This window comes from Thunnus thynnus, chromosome 12 (assembly GCF_963924715.1).
Source record: "Thunnus thynnus chromosome 12, fThuThy2.1, whole genome shotgun sequence".
In the NCBI taxonomy this organism is placed as follows: domain Eukaryota; kingdom Metazoa; phylum Chordata; class Actinopteri; order Scombriformes; family Scombridae; genus Thunnus; species Thunnus thynnus.
The window spans coordinates 21,123,259-21,146,800 of NC_089528.1; the positions used below are offsets into that span (position 1 = coordinate 21,123,259).

General features: G+C 36.7%; 1 protein-coding gene across 1 annotated transcript; it reads right to left on the reverse strand.

Moving 5' to 3' along the window:
- Positions 1-2,234: 2,234 nt before the first annotated feature.
- Positions 2,235-22,200, reverse strand: LOC137194407 (macrophage mannose receptor 1-like). The gene is made up of 32 exons (XM_067606282.1): positions 21,977-22,200; positions 20,886-21,242; positions 20,248-20,412; positions 19,981-20,136; positions 19,646-19,768; positions 18,544-18,681; positions 18,250-18,429; positions 17,088-17,242; positions 16,306-16,419; positions 15,221-15,336; positions 14,911-15,059; positions 14,627-14,826; positions 12,189-12,304; positions 11,920-11,989; positions 11,650-11,797; positions 11,394-11,429; positions 10,274-10,437; positions 10,088-10,155; positions 9,336-9,436; positions 8,966-9,108; positions 8,626-8,731; positions 7,907-8,034; positions 7,736-7,777; positions 7,525-7,572; positions 6,802-6,898; positions 5,277-5,509; positions 4,443-4,608; positions 3,917-4,084; positions 3,710-3,826; positions 3,256-3,414; positions 2,619-2,648; positions 2,235-2,528 (listed from the first exon to the last, which is right to left on the reverse strand). The coding sequence occupies exons 1-32, from the start codon at positions 22,047-22,049 to the stop codon at positions 2,269-2,271; spliced, it is 4,326 nt and encodes a 1,441-aa protein (XP_067462383.1). The 5' UTR covers positions 22,050-22,200; the 3' UTR covers positions 2,235-2,268.
- Between the last annotated feature and the right edge of the window lie 1,342 nt (positions 22,201-23,542).

Below are 23,542 nucleotides of genomic sequence, written 5' to 3' on the forward strand. Positions count from 1 at the left end.
TGCAGCCAAACCCGTAACGGTAATGAGAGGAGCAGATTATGGTGTGATGAAAAAGCGAGTGCATGTGCTGCAGAAATAATGTCACCTAGAAAGTTACTGGGAGGTGTGTGTGTGTGTGTGCTTGCAACCGCTGCCTTTTGTGAAGATGTGCTCACTGTAGACTGTCTGGGTGTGGCACTGCCCTCGCAGTTGAGTTCCGCCTTTTTTGTTCCATCAGCATCATGTTATTGACTAACATATAGAAATACTATTTTTGACATTTGTGAATCAATGCATAATTGTCCACGTCTGCAACGGGATGCATCTTAGAATGGATTTTTTCCCCCCACCCCAACAAAATTGATGTAGCTGTTTTTAAAAGAACTTCATGTTCAAAGAGGAAGTGGAGCTTAGTGAATCTGAGAAGTGAGCTGTTGGTGAGTAAGAGGTCAAACAGTCAACAGGTGAAATCTGTCAGTACAAATTGCTTAGTAGACAAAGGCAATTGGGCAACGTCAAATTTCGAATAGAGCGCCTGGTTATTGTTAGATGGAAGTCGTTAAATTATTCTGCGTGTCTCAGCACTATTTTGCCAAAACATATCCTCTAAAGAAAGTTTGGTTCTCTTCCAAATACGTCTTAAAGTGTCTAGCATGAATCTAGTATTAACCATGATCTAAGGTCTGAAGCAGACAGCCAGTTCAGTTGCTACTGGACTCTCTTACTGTCACAATTTATTGCATTTTTCACTTTTGGGGCATGATCAATTTGGGAAGAGAAACTCATTTGTCTTGATGACTTTTTTTGTGGAGTTTAACTCATCCCTCCTCAGCTATCAGAGACTTTAGGTAGAATGAGTTAAGAAAGGTTTTGAAATATCACTGATTTGTTATTGACTATTGTATTACTGTGTTTTTAGTCATACTACATGTCGGTCAGTAGGTTGGTTGTTGTTTGCTACAGACATTCATGTTCCCTACAGGATAAACTGTAACAGCTTTTTCTAATAACTTTTGGAGCGCTCATATGGTAAAGCCAGTCAGTCTCATGTACATTTCCACATTTTCCAGCCGTACAACAACAGCATCATTTTTTACTTACTAACCTGCTGTTTTGCTCTGTGTTTTTAATGGAAATACTGTTCTTACTAGTTAAAGAATAAGGCTTATGATATTCTGCTTTTATCTTATTGACAACAAATCCCATGAAAACAACTAAATCAACAATAAATGTATGCTATCCAACTCCTGATATGGCTTATTCATCTGTGCCATAGACCTCTGTTGTTGTTCAGAAACACATCAATGTGCCACTATGTTGCACTTGGTTACATTACAATGAGTATGGTTGCTGTAGTTTATTTTGAGTCTAACTCACCTCTTGCTGGCTGCCTTAAAAACTCACTAGAATACAAAATGTGTATCAATACAGGGCTGAAATTGTCCCCAACAAATGCGCTATTTACTCTAGTTACTCTATGTATTTGTGACCTGTTAAGATTTATGTCGTCAGCAGAAGCAAATGGGTGTAAGTGTCACAAATATGTCAGCAAATTTGTAAAGTATTGCAAGATGGACTAATGCACTGTTGGTTTGGAGATTTGTTGACAATGAGAAAAATATTTCGAGCTACTATATGAGCCAGTACCTTAAAACCAGAGGTCTTCCAACTACAGTTTGGAGCTTCAACTTTCGTAGGGTAGCGGTACAAAAGCTACTCAAAATTGAAAGATAGTGAATGGAAAACTACTATCAATCAGTTACTATCAGTTACTAAAACTGTAGGTCATTTCTCTTAAACATTGTTTTTATGAGCAAGGCATATAGTAGGAGCCACCAGAATTTCCAGCTGGACAAAGCTAAGCATCATCTAACTCTAAGCAGGATGAAATTGAGTAATCATTATAATGTCCATTATATATATTGTATTGTTTAATATGCATGCATACATACATACATCACAACTCTTAGCTTTACTCAGCATTCAATCTATAGCTAATATAAAAATACACCGCATTATCTTAACAGTCATAATAAAGTAAAGAAACAAGGTGTAAAGAAAAAATCCCAACATATTCGATCAATTAGTTTCTTCTTAGTCATTACAAAATTTATGATCAAACAGGATTTCACACACAATTGCTTTGGCTATTAAAACCACTCATTGCCATCTCTCTTGAAGCCCCTCCCATTTTAGAACAGACTGTGGAATCACTGGCCATGCAAATGAGAAAGACAGTGACCATGAGCCCTTGATAGAGTATGTTACTCATTAGATTCTGCTATTTTATTAATCAGTTACAATAGGATCAGGGTTCGCTTCCTCTGCATTCTCCACCAGTTGATTGGTGTCCACCAGATCAGGCTGGGACTGCACATTGTTGAAGAAGAGTGGGTTGTCAAATGCAGTTAATCTGTCAAGGATGGGTAAGCGACGACCCGACTTCTTGGAGAGGAAGACGGCGATGACTGTCGCCAATGCAATCCCAGCAGTGACCAGCACAATGGCCGAAGCTATGTAGCCACGGTGATGGTGATCAACCGCAACTACTGCACAGATTGAAAAGTAGAAGATGTTCAAGCAAAAGAATTTAGTCATGATTTTGAGTCAAATAAAAAAGACAAAGAGGTGTTACTTACCAGGTGCTTGTGATGGTTTTTGTAGTAATACTAGAGAAAAAGAAGGAAAATGTGTTCAAATAACAAACTTTTTGTAAAGTGTACAATTGTACACCAAAGTCAGACTGTACGACATTACCCCAATCATGGCCCGACCTGACAGACAAGAACAAAAATGAGCAACGGGCATGACAATTGCTTGATTGTTCCTATACAGTGTGTCATTGTGGAAGTCAATAGACACAGCATCTGGGAAGCCTCATGATGTCCAGACAAAAAGAATAGCATGACTGATTATTTTTCCTTCTCTTGCCTAGTTTGACAACTTCCACAATGTTGTGTGATGTTGGCAAATAGAAGCACGAAGCACTTTTGTTAACTGCAAACATGGCGAAGTCAAGAGGAATTATGTTAATTTTAGTGAACCTGTTTCATACCAAGTTAATCTAGACACTCACCCTCATACTACCAGCTGACAGGTAAAAAGACAGAGCCATTGTTAGTGCTGTCAATTGGAATAGTGAAGTCTGTCCCTGGGATCTTAACTTATTTGCTTCATGCAAATATTGTGTAGTCTAATCTTGGCGTTACACATTCCTCTTATAATAGAAACATTGTCACGGTTCAAATCAAGTTCACAGAAGTATGATTAATTTACCTTTGGGTGTTTTGCAGATGTAGGGTTTAGGAAAACGTGAACTGCTTTGCTTCCATGTCCCATCGGAAGTACTAATCCTTCCATAGCTTTGATCACCAGGTTCACCTTCACCCCAGTTAGTGTAGTCCATAATTGTTTTGTCCAACCATAACCACTCTCCTGGAGACGAATAGAATTGTGTTTGTCTGATTATTGCAACTTTCTATAATATATATGTAGTATAATAAATTAAAACTATTGCATTGTTTTCCAAAATAACCTCACATTTATATGTTTTTCTTCACTGGCTTTTTTTATACCCTTTACCTCTGTTTGTTTGGTTTATGGTATTTTTTAGATAAATAAGCCACAGTAATGTAATGTATAATAACTTTATTCCAAATTGTGGTTTTTATGTTCAACAAAGTGTAGCTGAATATTTCTTTGCATGTGAGAGCAGACAATGTGACCGCACCTTTGTGAGTTTTGAACAGGCCAATCCAGAAAGTGGTGAAGCTGTCTTCAAACACTTTCACATTGCTTTGAATAAATATTTGCTCAGATGGATCTTCAATGCTGGCTAGTGATCCACCTTCATAAAACAAAACAGTGGGCTTTAGTGAAAGGTTCACACTTATTGGTATAGTAAAAATATCTTAGACCATCCACAGAAAGAACTTACCATGTGTTACACAGCTATGAGCTGCATCTGCCCACTCTTTTTCTTCTGCGAAAAATATATAACAATAACCTTTAAATGGTAGCCAGACACGATTCTGGTCTGTGTGCAGTGATATCGGGTTTTCGGGGCAAACTCCTGGAAAAGCACTGGACTCCGTTGGTGGCACATCTGTTAACAAGAGACAGTAATCACACTGGGATCAACTAGTTGCATCATTTCATACTTTCAAATCCAGTGCATTGAAATAGGCACTTGCAGTATTTGATAATTTTTTTATAAGAGAAAACTGTCACATTTAAAAGAATACAATAGTAAAAACATATAACAGTAAAAGCGTACAATCTATATAAATTACATTTTCTGAACAGTAAGTAACATTAACTTGTAATTAATGTGTAAATCAGTGTTCCAAACAGAAATAGATTGGATGTATTCCAATGTTTACAAGATAAAAACGTAATGTTGAAACATATTGGCATTTAGGATGAATTATATTAATTTATTTAAAGCCTTGTACTGGTTGTACCTGTAGACTTCATGCAAACACTGTTCATGGTCTGATTGCAGTAAGCTGTCTTCCATTTTCCATCCACATCAATGTACACACATGGTCGGTCACTGCTTGGTTCTCCGCTACCCCACTGAGTAAAGCTCATGGGCCAGCCATCAATATATCTGAAATACCCATTGGTCTGGAAGCAAAGAGTGGTCAAATTACATTCAGCCTTATTATACAACCATTAGATGTTGCAAAGACATTTAGACATTCACTTCAGGGTGAATTGTAATAATTTTGGTAATCCTTCAACTTGTGTGAAGTGTTTATTTGTCTAGGGACAAGTATAGCATGAATTAATGCCACATACCAGAGCATGTATAGCCTAAGCTAATTTGTATGCCTGTCCCGAGATGATTATTCCTGCTAAACATCACAATGTTAACAGTGTCATTGTGATGTGTCAACTGTTCCTAAGGAAAGCCTGGCAAAGCTGCTAGCATGGCTGTAGACTCTTATCTTGAAAAGAAAATCTCATCACTGTGTTCCTTTAATTTGTAATCAGTTTCTTGGCAACGCTGCTAAAATGTTGTGAGATTTTCTACTGTAATAGTTGGCACCTATGGGTCTAATTATATCAGTATGTATATCAATGCTGTTTCATGACAGTTTTATGCTACTTGTCATGTGTTTTCATAATTACAGTAACATATTTTAAGGTAAAAAGCTTCCATGGAACAAGTCATTGTGGCCAGTAGTAAAGAGCATTTTTGGTTTGAATTTTTACAGTAGTCAGTAGTTAAAAAAAGGGGTTTGTCGTGTTATTTTGCTATGTGCTGCTTGAGAGGCTCTCAACCCTGTTACCTCGTTTTTGTTCAGTCCAATCCACAGAGGAGCTTGGAGATTCAATGCCATCAGCTCAGCATAGGTCTGGATCCACTCATTTTTCAAGTTAGCAAGTTTGGCTCCATCTCCTTCACAGTGCTCCTTGGCTTCACCCCAGGTCATTTTTTGACTAACAACCTTGATGGAATCATTAACCATTTTGACGTAGTCAGGAGAAGTTGTTGAGTCAGGGGAGTCTGGCAAAGCTTTGTCTGTTTGAGGTGAGAAAATTGATAAGAAACAAAAATTTGAGGTCAAGAGCTCTGTGGTATAGATGCTTAAAGGTCCACTGTGTAGAATTTAGCTGCATCCAGCAGAACAGACTTGGCAAAAATGGAATATAATATTCATGAGTATGTTTTCATCAGTGTATAATCACTTGAAAATAAGAATTGTTGTGTTTTTGTTACCTTAGAATGAGCCCTTTATATCTACATAGGGAGTGAGTCCCCTTCCACAGACCCTGCCATGTATTTTAGTAGTACTTATTTTTTTGTTAATAATAAAATCAGCATTATTTGTTGTAAATTGACCCACTACACTCCAGATATTACACACATTTTTCTTCAAAATATAGGATAAGAAAGTTGTATGCTCCTCAAGTTGTTCCCGTCACTTTAGTCTCTCAGATCTATCCAAATAGAAGTAATGTCTGAATAAATTATCAGCTCCACCGGAACATGCATCTCAATGATTTGTTGTTACACATTTCAGTTCAAAGTGATGATAATTGGTGTGTTCACAGACAATTGTTCACAATTGTTACACTCTGCACCTCAGCCCGTCTGAACTTGGAAAAACAAAACAAAAAAAAACTGCTGTTCCTTCGCTTGAAAATCACAAATTTTACATCAGAGGAAGCTAAGACGAAAAGTTAGCATGAGAAAAGGCATGTGTGGTGTGAGATCTGTGTCAATTGTGTGAGTCTCACGGTGAAACCTTTGTGTTTGAAGAGACCTATGTTTAAATTACAACATGTCTTGAATTTTTAATTTTGAAATGCTGACTGAATCACAGTTTTGATCATTGGGAAATATTGATTACAATACTGAAAATTCACTAGATTAAAAAGAAGTCAAAAAATACTATGCTGAAGCTCAGATATTTGTTGATTTTTATTTTTTTATGCCATGGGTAATGTATATTAAATTATATTTTGGAGAGCAAGCAAAGAGAAAGAGTCTGACCAGGTGCTGTTGAATTTTGTTGGTTCAATACAGCCTTCTGTTTCAACAAGACTATCCAGCTCACACAGGTGTATTGTCTTTGGCTAATTAGACTCACACACTGGAAGATGCTACAGCTCAGCTGGTAGAGCAGTTGATTAGGAAATAGGAATTGATAAGGGATTTCAAATAACTTTGATATACAACCAAATGACTTACTACTGTACATTAAGAAACACAAAATAAATACTTATACAAAATATGCCAGTTCTTGCCTACTAAAAATATTTTAGACCATAGAGAGTGTATCATAGAGAAAGGTCAGAAGATGGGCTTACCAACATTTCGATGACAGACAAATCCATTGGTGTCATTGCAGGACTTTGGTATCCATTTCCCAATACCAAGCACAGGACTGGTATTGATCACAACACACTGGGGAAGCACAGAGAGAGAATAATGAAGAAAAGAGAAAACTTTGTCAGGATCCATGGAGCATTATACAGCATACTTCTAGTAGCAATAACAAGATATTCTTGTTTACTGAAAGTCTATTATTATCCCATAGAGTAAAAAAAGAGTCTTGATGTTCAATTTTAGGGCCTGCTGCACAGCAACTTTTGAACTGGTAAAAAATGCATTGTGTGTTTGTACTTGTTGTAACATACAGTAGTGGATGAGCTTTAACATGGCAGTTTACAACCTGTTTACTCTGGTTAAAAGCCTGGCAACTGAGTATTATCAGAATCTAATCACAACTTACCTCATGTGGAAGGATCGTTTAAAATCTACTGTCTATTAAAGACCATAACAAATGTGTGAATGTTATGATGCCAGAGATGTGACTGTAATTTTCCAGCAACATCTGCTGACTGATTCCCTTGGTCTACTCCACCATAAAAAGATCATGAAAAACGTTATCAACAAAAAATGCATTTGTCTACCAAGAGGCGGTCAGCTAATGAATGCCTCCTCTGTTGACTAAGGCAGTAATATAACCCTAATATCAGTACATTTATCTTAAAATAAGTGGAATTGCACTTTACAATTAAATTTCTTACCTTTTCTCCATTAAAGACAATCCTAGTATCTCCAAAATGTTCAATAATCTGCAGTGTAAACCCAGAGATTCAAAGTTTTAATTAGTAAATAAAAATGTGGATATAAACAGTACAAGTGCATTTAAATGCTCACAGTAGTGAATATAGATTGTGCCTACTCCATATATAGCCCATAAGGTGATCATGTAAAGGTAAAGTTTGAACATGTTACCGCAATCCATTTCCTCCTTAGATGGTAGATCCGGTGGCGTCTCTAACATGGAGAAACACACAATGGAGAAAGAAAGTTTCACATTTTTATACACACACAAATTATCAGGAGTGCTACACACAATCAGCTCGCTTCACATTATTAAATATAATTCTGATTGTTTCCACTTACTCTAAAAGCAAAGTTGAAATACGGCCGTGGTTGCCCATCAGTCCAGTAAAATTCACCACCATATAAATTATGAAGTCCAATCCAAAGGTCTGTAGTGGGTGTGTCAGCCATTTGAGTCATCAAAAACACTGAAGATTAAACAGATAACAGTGATTTAAGGTTCAGATCTTTGCATGAAAGTTTGTGCTGTTTCAGTGGCTCTTTGTTTTTCCTGTACTCTTGGAGTTACATTATAGACTGTTTTTTCAGGTCTTGATTGACAACAAAAATCAGTGACATTCACAGCTAACCCCATCAGTAAGAGCACAGAGCTCTGGCAATGGATGGCAGTGTTGATTGGTCACGTATTTGGCTCATTCAAACCAGATTAGTCTGGTTTGGTGAGCAGCACCTCTACAGGCCACTAGCAGAGCTTTTGACAACATTAGTCACTTAACTTGAGCGTTTTAAAGCTTTCTTTCCCCAATTTAACATTTTGTAATATGAAAACACATCAGAGGAGATAATAATCATGGAATTTCCGGCCTTTAAACCATCACAAGCCTCCTATTTAAATTAGTCATCTCACGTACAAAAGAAATGCAACATAAATAAAAAGTATCCAATATAGGCATAGCCACCAATGCTTTTGTCAGCTGCCATCTCAGGGTTCTGCCATACTTTAAATAAATTACCACGCAACCATAATCTTAATCTTACTGGAAAATTGTGAAACAAACCTTCCACATGTCTTGAGGAAATAGAAACCAAATTTCCACCTATTTCTTGGCATTGTTTCCTCGCTCCATCCCATGTGACTTTCTGACTGTTAATGATGTTGTAACACTAGTGGTGAGACATGATAAGTTGATTAGCAACTCCTGAAAATATACCAAATACAGCAACCCAAACATTGTCCTAGTTAGTACATACAAGTAGAAATGTACATACGTTTCAAATTATACTCTAAAAGATCAATATTTAGAAGACATTGCAAGCATGGAGAATTTAATTCTGTTTAGTCTGTTTTATTCCCATCCCTTCATCACAACCTGTTTGTGAAGGTTAATATAAGATTACCTTAGAGTGAAATTTTTTCCATTGGGGTGGACAGCCACCTTTGAGAGGCTCTGGGGGTGCCATAGTGGTGTTGGCAGGATGTGAGCCAGTACGTTTACAAATGGAAGCGAAGTCATGCCCACAATTATAATCATGCCAGAATCCTGTGAATCAATCCAGGATATTAAAATCAACATTTCAGCAACTAGGCTACAACTTGTATTTTTTTTATTAACATTTAATATTGGGTTAATGCTTTGTTAAAATTTTCATTTGCATGTACAGTCAGTAACAGTCAAAAGTTTCCAGTTGCCTTGAATGAGAAAGTGTGTCCAAACTTGTGACTGGTACTGTATGTTAGTGAGGATAAATCATATTTTAGTTTACTCACCACTATAATAAGTCATGATGGCACAGTTCTCATCATAATTCTTGAAATTAGGCTGACCTTCTTCCCACCTTTGAAACAACGCTTGAGAACCATCCATCCACCTAAATGTAGCACAAGCCAATCAATTGAAATTATGTCACAAAAACAACTCATTGTGAAAATATTACTGGTGTAATGACTACTAGTAATTTAAATATAAAGGCTGAAAGGTATCATGTTTGTTCTGCTTCAAGGTTCAAATCTCAAAAACAAATTACAAATTGGCTAGATAGTGAAACAAAATAAGGAACAATTTTATGTTTTGACCAGTAACGCTGCCATTAGTCTGTACTGTGCAGAATAAAAGCATTTTCCATCAGATCCTTGATGAAATACACATCTATCTGTGACACATCTGATTTTCATTTCCACGAGGTGATTTTTTAATTTTTTTGTCAGTTTCAATTTCAGCTGTCATTCTCAAGTAAAGTTGATAATGAAGACATGCAAACTGGAAGCACTGAGTAACTCCAAAAAAATTAATGCTATAACAGCCAAAGGCACTTAGATCTCATGATATAGAATAAACTAAAATTTACGCATAAATAAAGTGATGATAGAAATGGAAATTCTTCAGTGGTAATATTGTAATAGAAAAAAAAAAGAAGAAAAAAAGACAAGACTGAGAAAATATTTTCACAGATCCTTAGACTTAACAGAAATCCGCTCTAGTATTTTTCTGTATATTTTTTCTGTATATAATTCATACTCACTGGAACGTTCCATCAAGCTCCACTGTCAGGCCTATCCAGAAATTAGTTTCATGTCTGGACTTATGGATCTACACATAAAGATGGGTAAAACCAGAGCAGTACTTATATTTCAGTTTGTGCTGTACTGTAGTTAAATGCAATTGTGTTAAACAATACAAGTAATGTAGTATAAATGTAACTGCTTACCTGTTTCCACAAAAAGAGTCTTTCCTCTTCACTGTTGATAGTTACCAAGTCACCATGCCTCTGTTGGCAGAAGTGACGAGCGTCTTCCATGGCATTTGATAATGTATTAAAATAATACTGATTCCCGTTCCATTCAAGCCACCCATCTGAGGTCCTATTAACATCTGCAAAGATGTGATAAATCGTCAGTAGATTTCAGTCGCTTTCTGTATGGAGTGTGATGGCTGTTTTAATTCAAAGAGATGCAGCAAGTGTGCAACTCTAAAAATAAATCAAATGAGGTCCACTCCACAGAGAAATAACAGCTAAATGTTACAAGGTCCTTATACTTAAACACTGTTGCTAAAAGGACACATTAGTATTGATTTTTATCTTGTCAGTTTCAATGCTATAAGCCTGGGCAACTAAACTTAAAACTATCCTCATGGCTTTTTTATAACTTGAGTAAACTGATCATATGCTTTAGAGAGAGCCATCTTAAATTAAAGTGATCATGAAATAGAAACAGTAAATGTTAAAGAAGGATGGAATATAAAAACAAAGGTAAAGTTGAAAGGCTTTTTTTTAACATAATGACATTTGATTTAAAAGAAAGAATAATGAAATACAATTTAGATATTCAAGTCCAACTGAAATCACATAATTCATCTTTTCACACGGACATAAAATTTGTAAAATTGAAAGGTTGCTTAGTAGCTCATTCAGTAAGACCAGGTGCAATGCAAGATGCTTGTAGATAAAAAGTAGACATTGGCTGGAAAGTTCAAAGTCTGAGGCTTTTTGTTTTGTGTTTCAGGCTGTTGTTTGGTTGTTAGTCAGTGTCACTGTCAGCCAATGACAGAACGGTGATGGCTACTGCTTTATGCTAATACAGCTTAAGAATTTATCTGATAAACTATATGCAAAACAATTGTAAATGTAAACAGAGAAACCAGTGGCACTGTTACTGAAATATAAACAAACATGGGGTGTTGTAATGAAACCAAAACATATAAAATATGATTTTTTTCCCCCCGTATGGGTACCGATTTTTTTCTCAAAAGAGAATGCGATACATGTAATTTAGAAAATTATATCTGTATGATGTGAAGAGAAAAAAACAACACAATGGCCCACTTACCAGGAGCAGGAGAGGGTGGAGTTGCTGGAGTCACTCCTGTAAGGACATAGACAGAAGATAATTACACTCAGAACACTGAATGGAGCACTGGGGTGGTTGTGGATCCGAGTTGAAAATGTGTACACCCATATAAATGTGAAGATGATATTGTTGAAAAAAAATGAGTTTGCTCACTTCAGCAAAGGTTACATGCTTTTCTTTGAAATCTTGCCAAACAAAAAAAGACAAAAGATTTAGACTGAGACCAGTTTTTTACCTGCACGGATCTGACACAGAAATCCATTTATCTTCTCACAGTGCACATCATTCCAAAAACCGCTCCTATACCATGAATACATTTCAGCACAAGATTCCACGCTATTTTTATTGTTTGGTTCTCCATCCTCCCAGTGTTGAAAGTTTACCTGTAAAAAAAGCAAACCACAATAGCATGCAATGACTAATGGATTTATTATCATTCCATTGAGTTGCATTAACTAAAACTGACTTGCTCAATCACTGTAAAAAGAGAAAACTGTTAACTCACAGGGGATCCATCGCTCCATACGTAACCAGTGATTGGGTCAGGGGCGTTAAGTCCAATCCAGACTGTATAGCTATAATGCACAAATTAAGGTTTTAATATTCAATCTGTGTACATGTTTTAAGAGAAAACATTTGCCTATTTTTTTGTACTGTTAATGTACTGTACACTAACAAGACTTTCTGCCAGTGATCAGGCTTACAACCTTGTATTAATTCTGACAAACAGGAAGAATTTACAGCATCTCATCCTGTTTGTAGGTCATACTGTACCGATTTTTCCATTGCATCTCATCAGCTCTGTGGATGCTGAGCAGGTCTCCTCCGATGGCCCTGCAGTAATCTCTGGCCTCATACCAGGTCCTTCTTAAAGAAGACGCTGTAAACAACTTTAAACATAAGGGAAAAAGTTCAAGATTAAAAGTGTGACGGTGGCACTATACCCAATGCATTATTAAAACAGTGCTTAAAGTTCTCAGGCACCATGCCTGATGTCAGGCATACAACAGTTTTAAATTTATATACTACTTAATTCAGTACATTGTACACATTTCCCCTTGGATGACTTTTCAGGCTCACAAATCTTTTCTTTAATCATTAATCCCTGTTAAAGCAACATGTAAATGAATGCCAACATACAATGTCTTTTGTGTCTTTGCATAGTGTACTGTATTTATACCTTTTACAGTAGTTTTCAGTGTTTTGTGCATGACTAATAGCATAAGCATGTATACATGTCTAAACAGTGTACTCAAATTCTCAGTGTCACCATAGCTAAATAATCATGTACACTTTACATGTCACATGTAGAGATGTGCTGGTATACTGTTTTAACTACATATCGTGGTGAAACATGCTGATATCAATACAGTCAACCATTTCCATTACCGTGGTTAGCGTTGATTAGTGTTCAGAGGACACTGTGAACACAGAGCAGTGTTCCTGCCTTCATTAGTAATTTCATTTTGTTTAGCCACAAGGAAGGAGATTTCTACTGGTCAAACAGGGACAGAATAACCACACCACAGAGAACCAGGCTCCTGTCTGTCAAGATCCAGCTACTTTCTATGCTAAAGTGATCTTTAGGGATTTTATTGATACTACTACTCTTATCGATACTCCTTATTGGTCCGGTTCTTTATCAATACTCTTATCAACTCTTTTTCATTACTTAAGAATTGCTTTTTAAAAATATATTATTTTAAAAAAGAATAACTTAAGAACAGGATTAGAAATGATTTACAATTGTTGAACAGGTGGTTTGATAAAGTACTCTTACTGGCTTTTTACTCACAAAGGTTTTATTGCACTAACAGTAACGAGTATAGTTGTTGTCAACTTGAGTAAAATGTTATCTTTCATTTCACCTCATTCACCACATAGTGTTGGGAATTCCCACTCTTTTTAGTGAGCCAGATTGGTTCTTCATTTAGTATCACTTCTGGCTTTTACAATTCAGCCAAATTTAGCAATGTTTTGACCTATGATTGGTATGTGTGCACATATATCACTTAAATTATTAATTGTAATTACACTAAAACTTATCATTTCCAGAATACCACAATTTACATTATGTTTGGTATAAAAAACTTAAATAATGTCTATGTCTATTGAACGTTTTATTTATATTGAACTATCCAAATCAGTGTCAGGCCAGTGTTAAAAATACTAGATGAAATGGGTAAATCAAAGGGAAATCAACACAGGGCAGCTACAGTCCCTTCGAACTGTCAGCACCTACGCCTGGTTTTAACCTGGTGATATGATCTCTGTCTGTCATCACATGTGATTGTTCGCACACACGTACACATCAACACAACGTTCAGTCAATGCATGGAGTGTGCTTGGCCGAGCAATGTGGCGAAAAGATTATCCTATTATTCTGTCTTGGTTAATTTAAAAAAAGAAGAAAGAAAGAAAGAAAAAGTTCCACTTCCAATTCAGAACCGGATTTCGGGCGGCATCCCTACTGTAGTTAGCTGTCAGTCCACTGAAGTGAGGCTAGCTTACAGGTGTTCATAACATTCAGTGAGAGAGAGAGTTTCATCGCACATGAAGATCGCATGTCACGTTTTTCCTCTGCTGGTGTTTGTTAGTGGATGTGGAGAAGATGTGAGAAGGTATATTTACAAATTTCTCTCCCTTTTAAAAATGAATTCAACTGTTAACACCCAGCAGATAACACTTACTATAAAGTAATCCAGTCCAGAAATTAATCCATTAATTTCATCAGGAAAAATGTATTCATCTTCAAAATATGAATGGTCGCATAGAAACTAAGAGATGCTGAGCTGCATTTATTTAAAATGATTTCCAATCAGCAGTCTTAAACTTAGTTTTGTTTAAAGTGTTTAAAGTGTTTTTGATATTATTTCTTATGCTGAGTCAAAAAAAGCTGTTCCCATTTGCTCACTACTAGATCCAGTCAGCTGCTCGAAGTGGAGAGAGTGTGTGTGGTTTGCTTTCGTCATGATTATTATGTACAATGTGAACGCTGATATAAGGGAAACACTGACTAATGTTTTTAGATTTAGGTGTGTTGCTGCAACTGTGGTTGTGTTTTGTTTTGTTTTAGGTCTGTTTTCTACTCCAGTGTGTGAGAGGGCTTGACATAAAACTTCGTCCATGGACTTTTTTTTCATCAAGTGATTACCAGTGATTGCAAGATTTCCCAAGGTTAGCTGTGTCGGATCTTTTTCATGTGGCTGTACCTTATAGCAGTAGTTTCTTGATGCCACTCGAGACCAGCCATCTGCACACTGGGGAGGGAGAACAGTTGGCGGGGCACGGGTTGTAACTGCCCCCTCTGCCAGGTGTTTGCAGATGTATTTCTCCTTGTTGGTGCAGGGCAACACATCCCACAGTCCGGCAAAAATCCCAGTTTTCATGGCAACACAGCCATGTTGGTGACCTTGCATAGTAGAGGGACAAATTGTGAAATGTCAGTTGTTACTTTCTGACACATCTTACAGATGGAGTTAAAATTTCTCAGTACCTGGCATTTCAGCATTCCAGTGAGTAAATCTCACTGAGTCTGTGTTGGTCCACACAAATACATCAATGTTTTTCTGGTTTGAGAGCCCCAGCCAGAAATGTTTCTCTGGTCTCAACCCCACCAAGCTGACAAGGAATGCATTATCCACCCTGGAAATATTTACACAAGTAGGATCATAGGATTTCTCAGATCAGTGAGTAATGTACAGTAATAAAAGTGTATTCATTGTTTTTGTAAATCCAATTACGTCAAGTTTAGTGTAGTTTTCTTACATATAGCATGCTCAGAATATTAAATAAAATGTTCTTACCCATTTGAAACATCAGCCAAGTAAGAGTCTGAACTCTTGCAGTCATCTTTAGCTTCATCAAATGTCTTTGTCTCTGTCCCTACAAAGTAGCAGTATGAGCCATGTCTTTTCCACCCCTGGTTAGTAAAAACAATTTGAAAAAAGTCATTAGGTTGAGTATTTGACAGCTTTGAGATGTCTGTCACTTTCCAGCATGTAAGTTGTTTTGCAATGAAACCTGTTCACATGGTGCGTTTTCATGACCCTAAATTGTGAATAACAGAACCTTCCTGCTTCTCAATCCAAAGACTTAAGTAAGTGGCTTGACTGTCTCTTTGTTGAAAATTTTTAGTCAGAAATCATGTCAAAGTGATTTTTATATGTATAATCCCTCCACCAGAGCTCGCCAAGGAACTTCCTTCCAGGGAAACAAAAAGAAAGTATTCTGTACTAAATAGACTTTTACTTTGAAAGATACTGACTCGTTTTGGCTACTAAGACTCCTCAGTCTTCATATTAGCTTCATATGTACTTTGTGTACTTTGTACACAATGAGGGCAGTAGATTTTGGTCCCCATCTCTTAGAGTGTATTTGCATTCTGGTGGAATACCTTCAGGGTCAGTATGTAGAGTAGGAATTGTTACAGCGATCAAGCCCCTTTCCTACATATGATAATGGCACATCAGTATTGTATTGAGATAGGCTTGAAAAAACTTGAACCTATCCTTTAATATCTTGTCTTATTGAAAGGAAGCTTTTGTTTACATTGCATCCCTTTTAAATTATAGGCCTGTTTGGGGTTGGTATGGAGAAGTTGGTTCAGATCGTATGTTCATTTCTTTTAAATGAATATTTTACTTACTCAACAACTTTACCAAAAATCTAGTATAAAAGAAAGAATAGGAATGTAATCAAACAGTTGGAGCCAACTTTCAGTACTTGACTATTGATACTGTACTTAGTTGTATGGGCACAAATTAGCAGAAAGTATTGAGGTACAATACCTAGCCCTGTATGATAATACTTCAAGTTTAAGTGAATAAGCCATTTTAAACAAGAGACAGAAATGTGTTTTAATGAATTAGAGAAGGTAAACACCACTCACGGTTTTGCAGCCTACATTCTGCTCCACTTCATCTCCAGAGGGTTCAGAGGCACTCGTCTTCATACAAATGAAGCCATGTTTCTCCTCACACACACGGGCAGCCCAGTTTCCATTCTGCAACAAAGACGTTGTTTTAGAAATGTTTTTGTATTAAGAGACAGGGTATGGACAGATATACTTATTACAATGTGTGTTGTCAAATAAATAGTCTGAATTCTGTAAAAATGTATTATCATAGAATCAATCATATACTCTACACAATTTATACAGGTAAATTGAATTTAACCAACACTGTTTGTCCAGAACTATGTGGACACCCATCATTGTACCCATATATAATTGTAGAACATCTAAATCCAAAACCAAAGGCATTACTCTGTTGCCGTAACACCTTCCACTGGGAATCTGGCTGCAGGGATTTTCTCCCATTCAGCTAGGAGAGCATTAGAGAAATCGGGCACTCATGTTAGGAGATGAGGCCAGGGCTCTGTGCAGGCCGGTCAAGGTCTTCCACACCAAACTTGGAAAACCATCTATTTGTACATGGGGCATTGTCCTGTTGAAACAGCCCCCGCACCAAAGGTACACAAAAGTACATGAACAGTGGTGTCCATATACTTTGGCAAAATAGTGTACATACTGTGAATTAAACTGTGCCTTGTAGATGCACTGGCAAATTTGGCTGGCTAAAGCAGGGTAGTTTTCATCACTGGACAAATTATTGTGGATTATTTTACAAGCTGGTAATATTTTCACCATCATGCCCACAGGCTGCTCCTTACCTCTCCCCTTATGAGGACACAGTCTTCTTGGTCTGTAGAGATAGATGGTTTCCCAAACTCCCAGGTGGTGAAGCTGACAGTAGAGTGGTCACTCCAGTCAAAGAGCCCCTCTGTCTTCTTGTCATTCAGCCCAATCCAAAGCTCATCATTGGAGGCTGCAGACATGGTCAGAAAACAAAATCTTTCTGTATTTTGCTTACTCAAACCTAAAATATGCAAGTTCTGGAAATCAAGCTAGCACTTGCATGAGACCCACGAGCAAAAAACAAATCCGCTCCTAGCTCCCCTCCCTCTCCCAGCTCCGTTGTGCTCTGCCCAGCCCTTCACCTGCATCCTCATGATCGCACTCAACTGATGTATTGATTTCTCCTCCATGAATGGAAGTAATTGACCTCTTCGATTCGACTAATGCTGTAAGTAAGCCACAATGTCGTCTTCCAGCAGCTAATGATAGCTTGGAACCGCAGAGGAGTGGTTGGTCAGAAATGCATTCACATATTGAGTGACAGCCGTTGGCTTCAACCCTTGACTTTGGCCTTCTCTGATAAGTAACAAGGGCAAGGCTCTTGAATGGAGAATATCTCTGTACTGCTGCCAGGCTGTTCAATGAGTCTGGGGTCACAAACACCTATGATAGCACTTCTTCACATCAAGATATGCTTTGGATAATATTTCATAAAAAAATATAATAAAAAATATACTTTAATTCACAACACAACATGATTAAAAACAAGTGTTGACCATGCTTCAGAAAGGAGAGACAAAGTAAAGTCTATCCAGGGTTTTCCTAAGCAGATGATAGCAAAGGCAGGCCACCTTTCTTGATATACGGACCACCTCTGCTAACATTATCTCAATTTTTTACAAGTGCGGGAAAGTAGAAGTAAAGGGCTCAATCAATTACTAGCATGTGAGGATGCATAAGGAAAAACCCACAGCACAAGAAGAGGGGCACTACCTATTAAACACTAGGCTGAAGTTGGACATGCATTTTACCTATATCACATACAAGTTAATTCAAATTTAGATAATGCCCAGCTAAGTGTATATTTTATAATTAATGAGGGAAACCCTGCTACCACATATAAATTAAAGGACATCTATGTTTGTTGTAAAGACTGATTCTTTTGAGCTACACTTTGTTTTTATGGTCGTCACATACCGTATCCAAGTTGAGAGATGACAAAGCTTTGGTCCTCCACATTGCTGATGCTCACTAGGTCCCCTCCTTCTTTGCGGCACTCTCTCTGAGCATCAGACCAACTTTTCTTAGTACGATCGAGGTGGAAACAGTGGCCGTTGTAAGGGATCCAAGGGCTTGAACAAAATCCTGTCTTAACAGCTGATCATGAAAAGAATAAACAAACATAGGGACTTAATCTTACAGTCATCCAAAGACAGTATAGTCATACATTAACCAAAGGACAGCTTCGCTGAAATACATATTTTTCTTTACCTTCGGTAGGACGTGCCATGACCCCTTTACTGTAGCAAATGTACCCCAGTTTCTTGCTGCACGGTGAACTTTGCCAGGAGTACTGTACATCACCATTTGCAATTGCACAGCTGTGTCCTGGACTTGGAAGTGGATTTCCTGAAACAAGATGATGGCTAAAGTTGATGATGCATATGTTGGTCTAGTAAACAGCCCCAGTTCTCAAAAGTGTCTGAGTCTTCAGATTCACTCAAATTTCAGTTGTAAACCTAATCAAATTATAATGCTTTCAAATGACATCATCATAGATTCAGCACCACTGCAGGCCTGAATGAGAATTGTAATACATATAGAAAGGTTAGTGGTAACAACAGTGAAAAGAAGAATATTAGTAGAAATAGAGGATGTGGTAAAAAAAAGAAGAAACATGACTTAAATCAAGTTTGAGTTGTATGTATGTGCATGCATGTCATAATCACCAATGAATAAATACATACAGTAAAACTTGAAAATAAAATATATTTTATTATTTATTATTATTTATTATTATTATTATTATTATTATTATTATTATTTTTTTTATTTTTTTTTTTGAAAAAAAATATTTGTAAAATGATGTTTATGGAAATTAATGTTAAGAAGAAACTGGAATCAGTTGATGAAGAGCTGGACTGACTTCATCAGGTAAGTTGTTTTATGGTCCTCCTGATTTCTTGCAGAACAACAGAGTCATCCTGATCTTGAAAATGAGTTGGCATAGTACATTGTGGATACAATAGACTTTTTTTTCTCAAAACTATGAAGCTCTAAAATAAACTACAATACAGGAAGTTTCATTGGAAACGGAGGTGGTGTAATTACAACCATGTGGTTTGAAATGTGATGTCATTTGTTTGTCATAATGATCAAATTTGACTGCAAACAGCAGGGGTGCTGTCCTTTTGGCAAATTCAGTAACTGTATCTTACAGTAAGTCTAAACTGCTGAACAGTCAGAAATTTTCTGACTCCAGAAATATCTGCAGTGTCGCTGGGTGTGGATGAGGTAGAAACGAAAGAGAAAGACAGATGGCATAGATCGTAGATAATGTTTTTATCAGAATGAAAGAGGAGAGAAAACATACCTGAGTCCCAATTCAGATAACGGTAAGGACTTCCATCAGACCACTGCCAGCCATGTTCTGGATCAAGGATCAGCCCAGTCCAAAGCTTGTTTCCCTGTTCCAAGCCAGCTTGGCTTAGTAGTGCTACATGTGTGTGTGTGGCATAGGACACAAACATGGTAACATAATAGTTGAGCTTTTTATTTTTAGATGTTGATTAAACTGTTAATTTTACTGGATCACTTTTTTTCAAATTCTGAATAATGAGAATCCTTGATGGTTAAACATCAAACACCGCTCAGCCCAGATACATGCTCCCTTCATCAAAACATTCAGTAGAGTCAGTGGCACCTTACCTGTGATATAAGCATGCTCATTAGGATCGGTGATACTGAGCAGGGAGGCAACCTGTTGTTTGCAGCTGGCTTCAGCCTGGGGCCAAGTCAGTGCTGAATGTGTGTTGAGCTGGTAAGACACTCCTGTTGTTGGGTGTTTATGCCAGTCTGATTTTGCTGTAAATTATACATAAAAAAGTATGGAAATGTATTTCAAAATGTAAACATTTCTCCATGTAACCTCAAGTTAAGTGTAATAAAACTATAGGTCTTACAGGCAGTACTCACTATTAATTGGGCATTTGCCCCAGAGTTCATGGTCATATTTTGTTTCAGTTGCACACCAAAGTTCTGAGAAATCAACCTTGGTGCAATCTGAGTACCACTCGTTTTTGTACAGAAAGGGAAACATGCAGAGTCCACCATGTGCATTTCCTCCAATGGTGTAAAGTTCTGAAAGGCCAAAATAAGCAGAAATGAACAAACCAAAGAATAGCTTGATAGGTTTGAAAACATCTGTACTGTAGTAATTCACTTTTTTATAATGACTGAAAATCATTAAAATGTAAGTCTAAATACAAATAAGTCTTTTATCATTTCAACAGCACTGCTTTCTAGGATACACAAGGAACTTCCTTCAAAAAAGAAGAAAAAATATAAATCTGAATCATAATTTCACTATAAATTTGTCAAAAAAAGAAATTATGTAGCACATGTACAGTAATTTACAGTGCATGAGTAGCTGTTAACCAGTTTGCCCTCCTGTTGGGTAAAGCAAGACTATAAGTAAAAAAATATTATTTGACTCTACACCTTTAAAACATCATCTCTTAAACAATAATTTTCCTCATTTCAGTTTCATACTTTAAATTCTATGAAAATGATTTTGAATTAGTGTGGACAAACATTGAGTTTTTATGCTTTACCTCTGTATGTTCTTGTGCAAGCACCGCTGGATGTCCCTGAAATTGTGAGGGGGGTATTGGGTCCAATGGTTTTGGTGAGAATTGCCGTGTTATCTGCAGTGAGCTCGATGTAAAGCTCTAGGCCTTTGAGAGCGAGCACTGTTTCATTCTTGCATTCCCACTTTTGGAAATCACTTTTTTCATCACATTCGTAGAGACTTATTTCACTTCCCACACTTTTCCCTTGGACTCCCAGGCACTTGTCCACCCAGGGAACCAGAAGTCGGTCACCAGTTGTCCAGCGTGTGTCAATGCACATGTCATATTTTTTAACCAAACAAAAACCAGTGGCCTTGTTAGTAAGTTGAAATGTTGTATCTGTAAAGAAAGATTGGTCAAAAAAATCAGTACACAGTTCTGACTGTGACAGAATGCAGAAGAAATCAGAAAATCCTCTGAACAACTGTTTGTGCAATCTTTCATTGTTTCATAGTTTCAATTGTGTCCAGCTGGATTTATTTTACATTACTGACAATTATTCACAAAATAAACAGAAATTTGATATGTAGGGTTTGGTCTATAAAATGTCAGAAAATGGTGAAAAATGTCGATAACTGTAGCCCAAGGCACAACTTTTTTTCTTTTGTCCTGGCCAACAGTTCATAACCCAAAGCTAGTCAGATTATTATCAAAGAAGACCAAAGGAACTAGAACATATTCACATTTGAAAGGCTGGAAGCAGAGAATTTGGACATTTTTTTATTTAAAAAAAATGACTCAAAACTATTATCATAATAGTTGCCAGTTAACTTTCTGTTGATTGACTAATCGATTAATTGACTAATCATTGCAGCTCTATTAATAAGTGATAATAAATTCTCACAATCATCCTATGTGTGCAAAATATAGATGCAAAAGTTAGTTAGAATTACAATCACTTCAATATTGAACTGTAGCAAATTTATAAAAATAGGGTAACACAGGTGATGCATGTTAAAGGACACAACAGTCTAAATAGGTATGTCATGTACATCGCATGATATATCTGTATTGTAATGTTACTTCATTTAAACCTTACAAAAATCTTAAAATTAAAAGTTGGAATACTGTACCATCTGAAGCCAAACACTGGAGTGTTTGGATGAGGAGAATGAAAGCTGCACAGGTCACCTGCATTGTTAGCATTCCTTTGAAATGTCTTCAGCAGACTACAGCAAGGACTTCATCCATGTGTTGTTTGGAGAGACTAACAGTTGTGTGAATGATTTTGGGAATCAGAGAATCTTATAGTACTGATCCATCCGGCAAAGTCATGAGCAACATCAGTTCTCATTCTTATTTCAAGATAAACAGGAAGGGGTAAGTTATAACAACTTCTTTTTTTATTGAACCGAAGTGCTGACATTCGCACACTGGGCTGTTTTCATTGTCATACCCTCCCCTCTAACTACCCATCAAGGCATATTACATACACATTACTACAGTTCTACAGAAAGAAAAAAACAAATGATACAAAAGACAGAAAAACAAATTATAAAGAAAAGTCTGCTAATCCACTAAGAAAGAAAGGTACAAGAAGAAATAATTCAATTGTTATTGAGGAAATATGAAGTAGAACTATAAAATGTTTGGTTTCGACATTATGAAAGGGAAAAAAGGGAATTGAGCCGCACTACAAAGATGTCAAGGATGACACTATAAATCCCTAGACTTACTGTATTTTCATTATGTTCCCTAACATAAAGATAGTAGATATGCAGGAGTCCAGGTGACTTAAGTGACATCATACTACCAACACAATGAATACCTAGATTATTATCAATCAGTTCCCCTAATCCCTAACCCTTAAAGTGGTCTTAGTGGGCTTATTAAATATTATGTACCACAATGAGTAGTAGTTGCACGGCTCTATCCTTAAAGGGTAACCATCCGAGCTGACGTGTACCCCATATAGCTATGAACTCTATGGTTTAAATATGAAGCAAACCATTTCAATGCTGATGGACACAAACCCATTTGAGACGACATTTTAAGTATCAGAATGTGGTTGACAGTATCTAATGCCTTTCGTAGGTCATTCAGAATAATTCCACATAACTTTCCTAGCATCCAACTCACTCCTTAGCTAATTAATAGACAAAAGTCCAATTGAATATGATTTCCTAAAACTAATGTAATTCATTGATACATAAACCACTTTTTATAGCCTTTTAGAAGTAACACTTAAGATAAAAATTGGTCTATAATTACCCTGATCCCTCCTAATATAGAGGATGGCTTTTTTTATATATTTTACCACAATACACTGTTCTAAGAACAAATTAACAATATAGGCAATACAGTGTGTTGTAAGGCATTCCTTAAAAATCTAAGTGATCAATCAAGACCTGTGGCTTAACTGCAGGTAAGGCCTATCAGCAAACATTGAATTTCATCCTTTGAAAAAGGCTCAAAGGAGTAACACCTCAATTTATGTAAATAGAGACAAATTATGTCAGACCAATATTTCAATACACTATTTGTGAAGAAAAATGCAAAAATAGTTTAAACAAGTGTTTTAAAGGGAGTATAAAATACATACCCTATCATTAAATAATATCAGTCTCTGAAATGATCAGACAAACTAAATTGAAATGAAATCTGAATCTACAACATGCCATATATATGAAAGACAGACA

What these genes read in the sequence shown, in the direction of transcription:
- LOC137194407 (XM_067606282.1), bottom strand. Translation starts at nt 22,049, where the DNA reads ATGCTAACAATGCAGGTGACCTGTGCAGCTTTCATTCTCCTCATCCAA. An exon ending in GACTCTTTTTGTGGAAACAG is followed by an intron (nt 10,156 to 10,273) that starts GTAAGCAGTTAC and finishes CTTTATGTGTAG; the next exon opens with ATCCATAAGTCCAGACATGA. An exon ending in TCATAGCTGTGTAACACATG is followed by an intron (nt 3,827 to 3,916) that starts GTAAGTTCTTTC and finishes TGTTTTATGAAG; the next exon opens with GTGGATCACTAGCCAGCATT.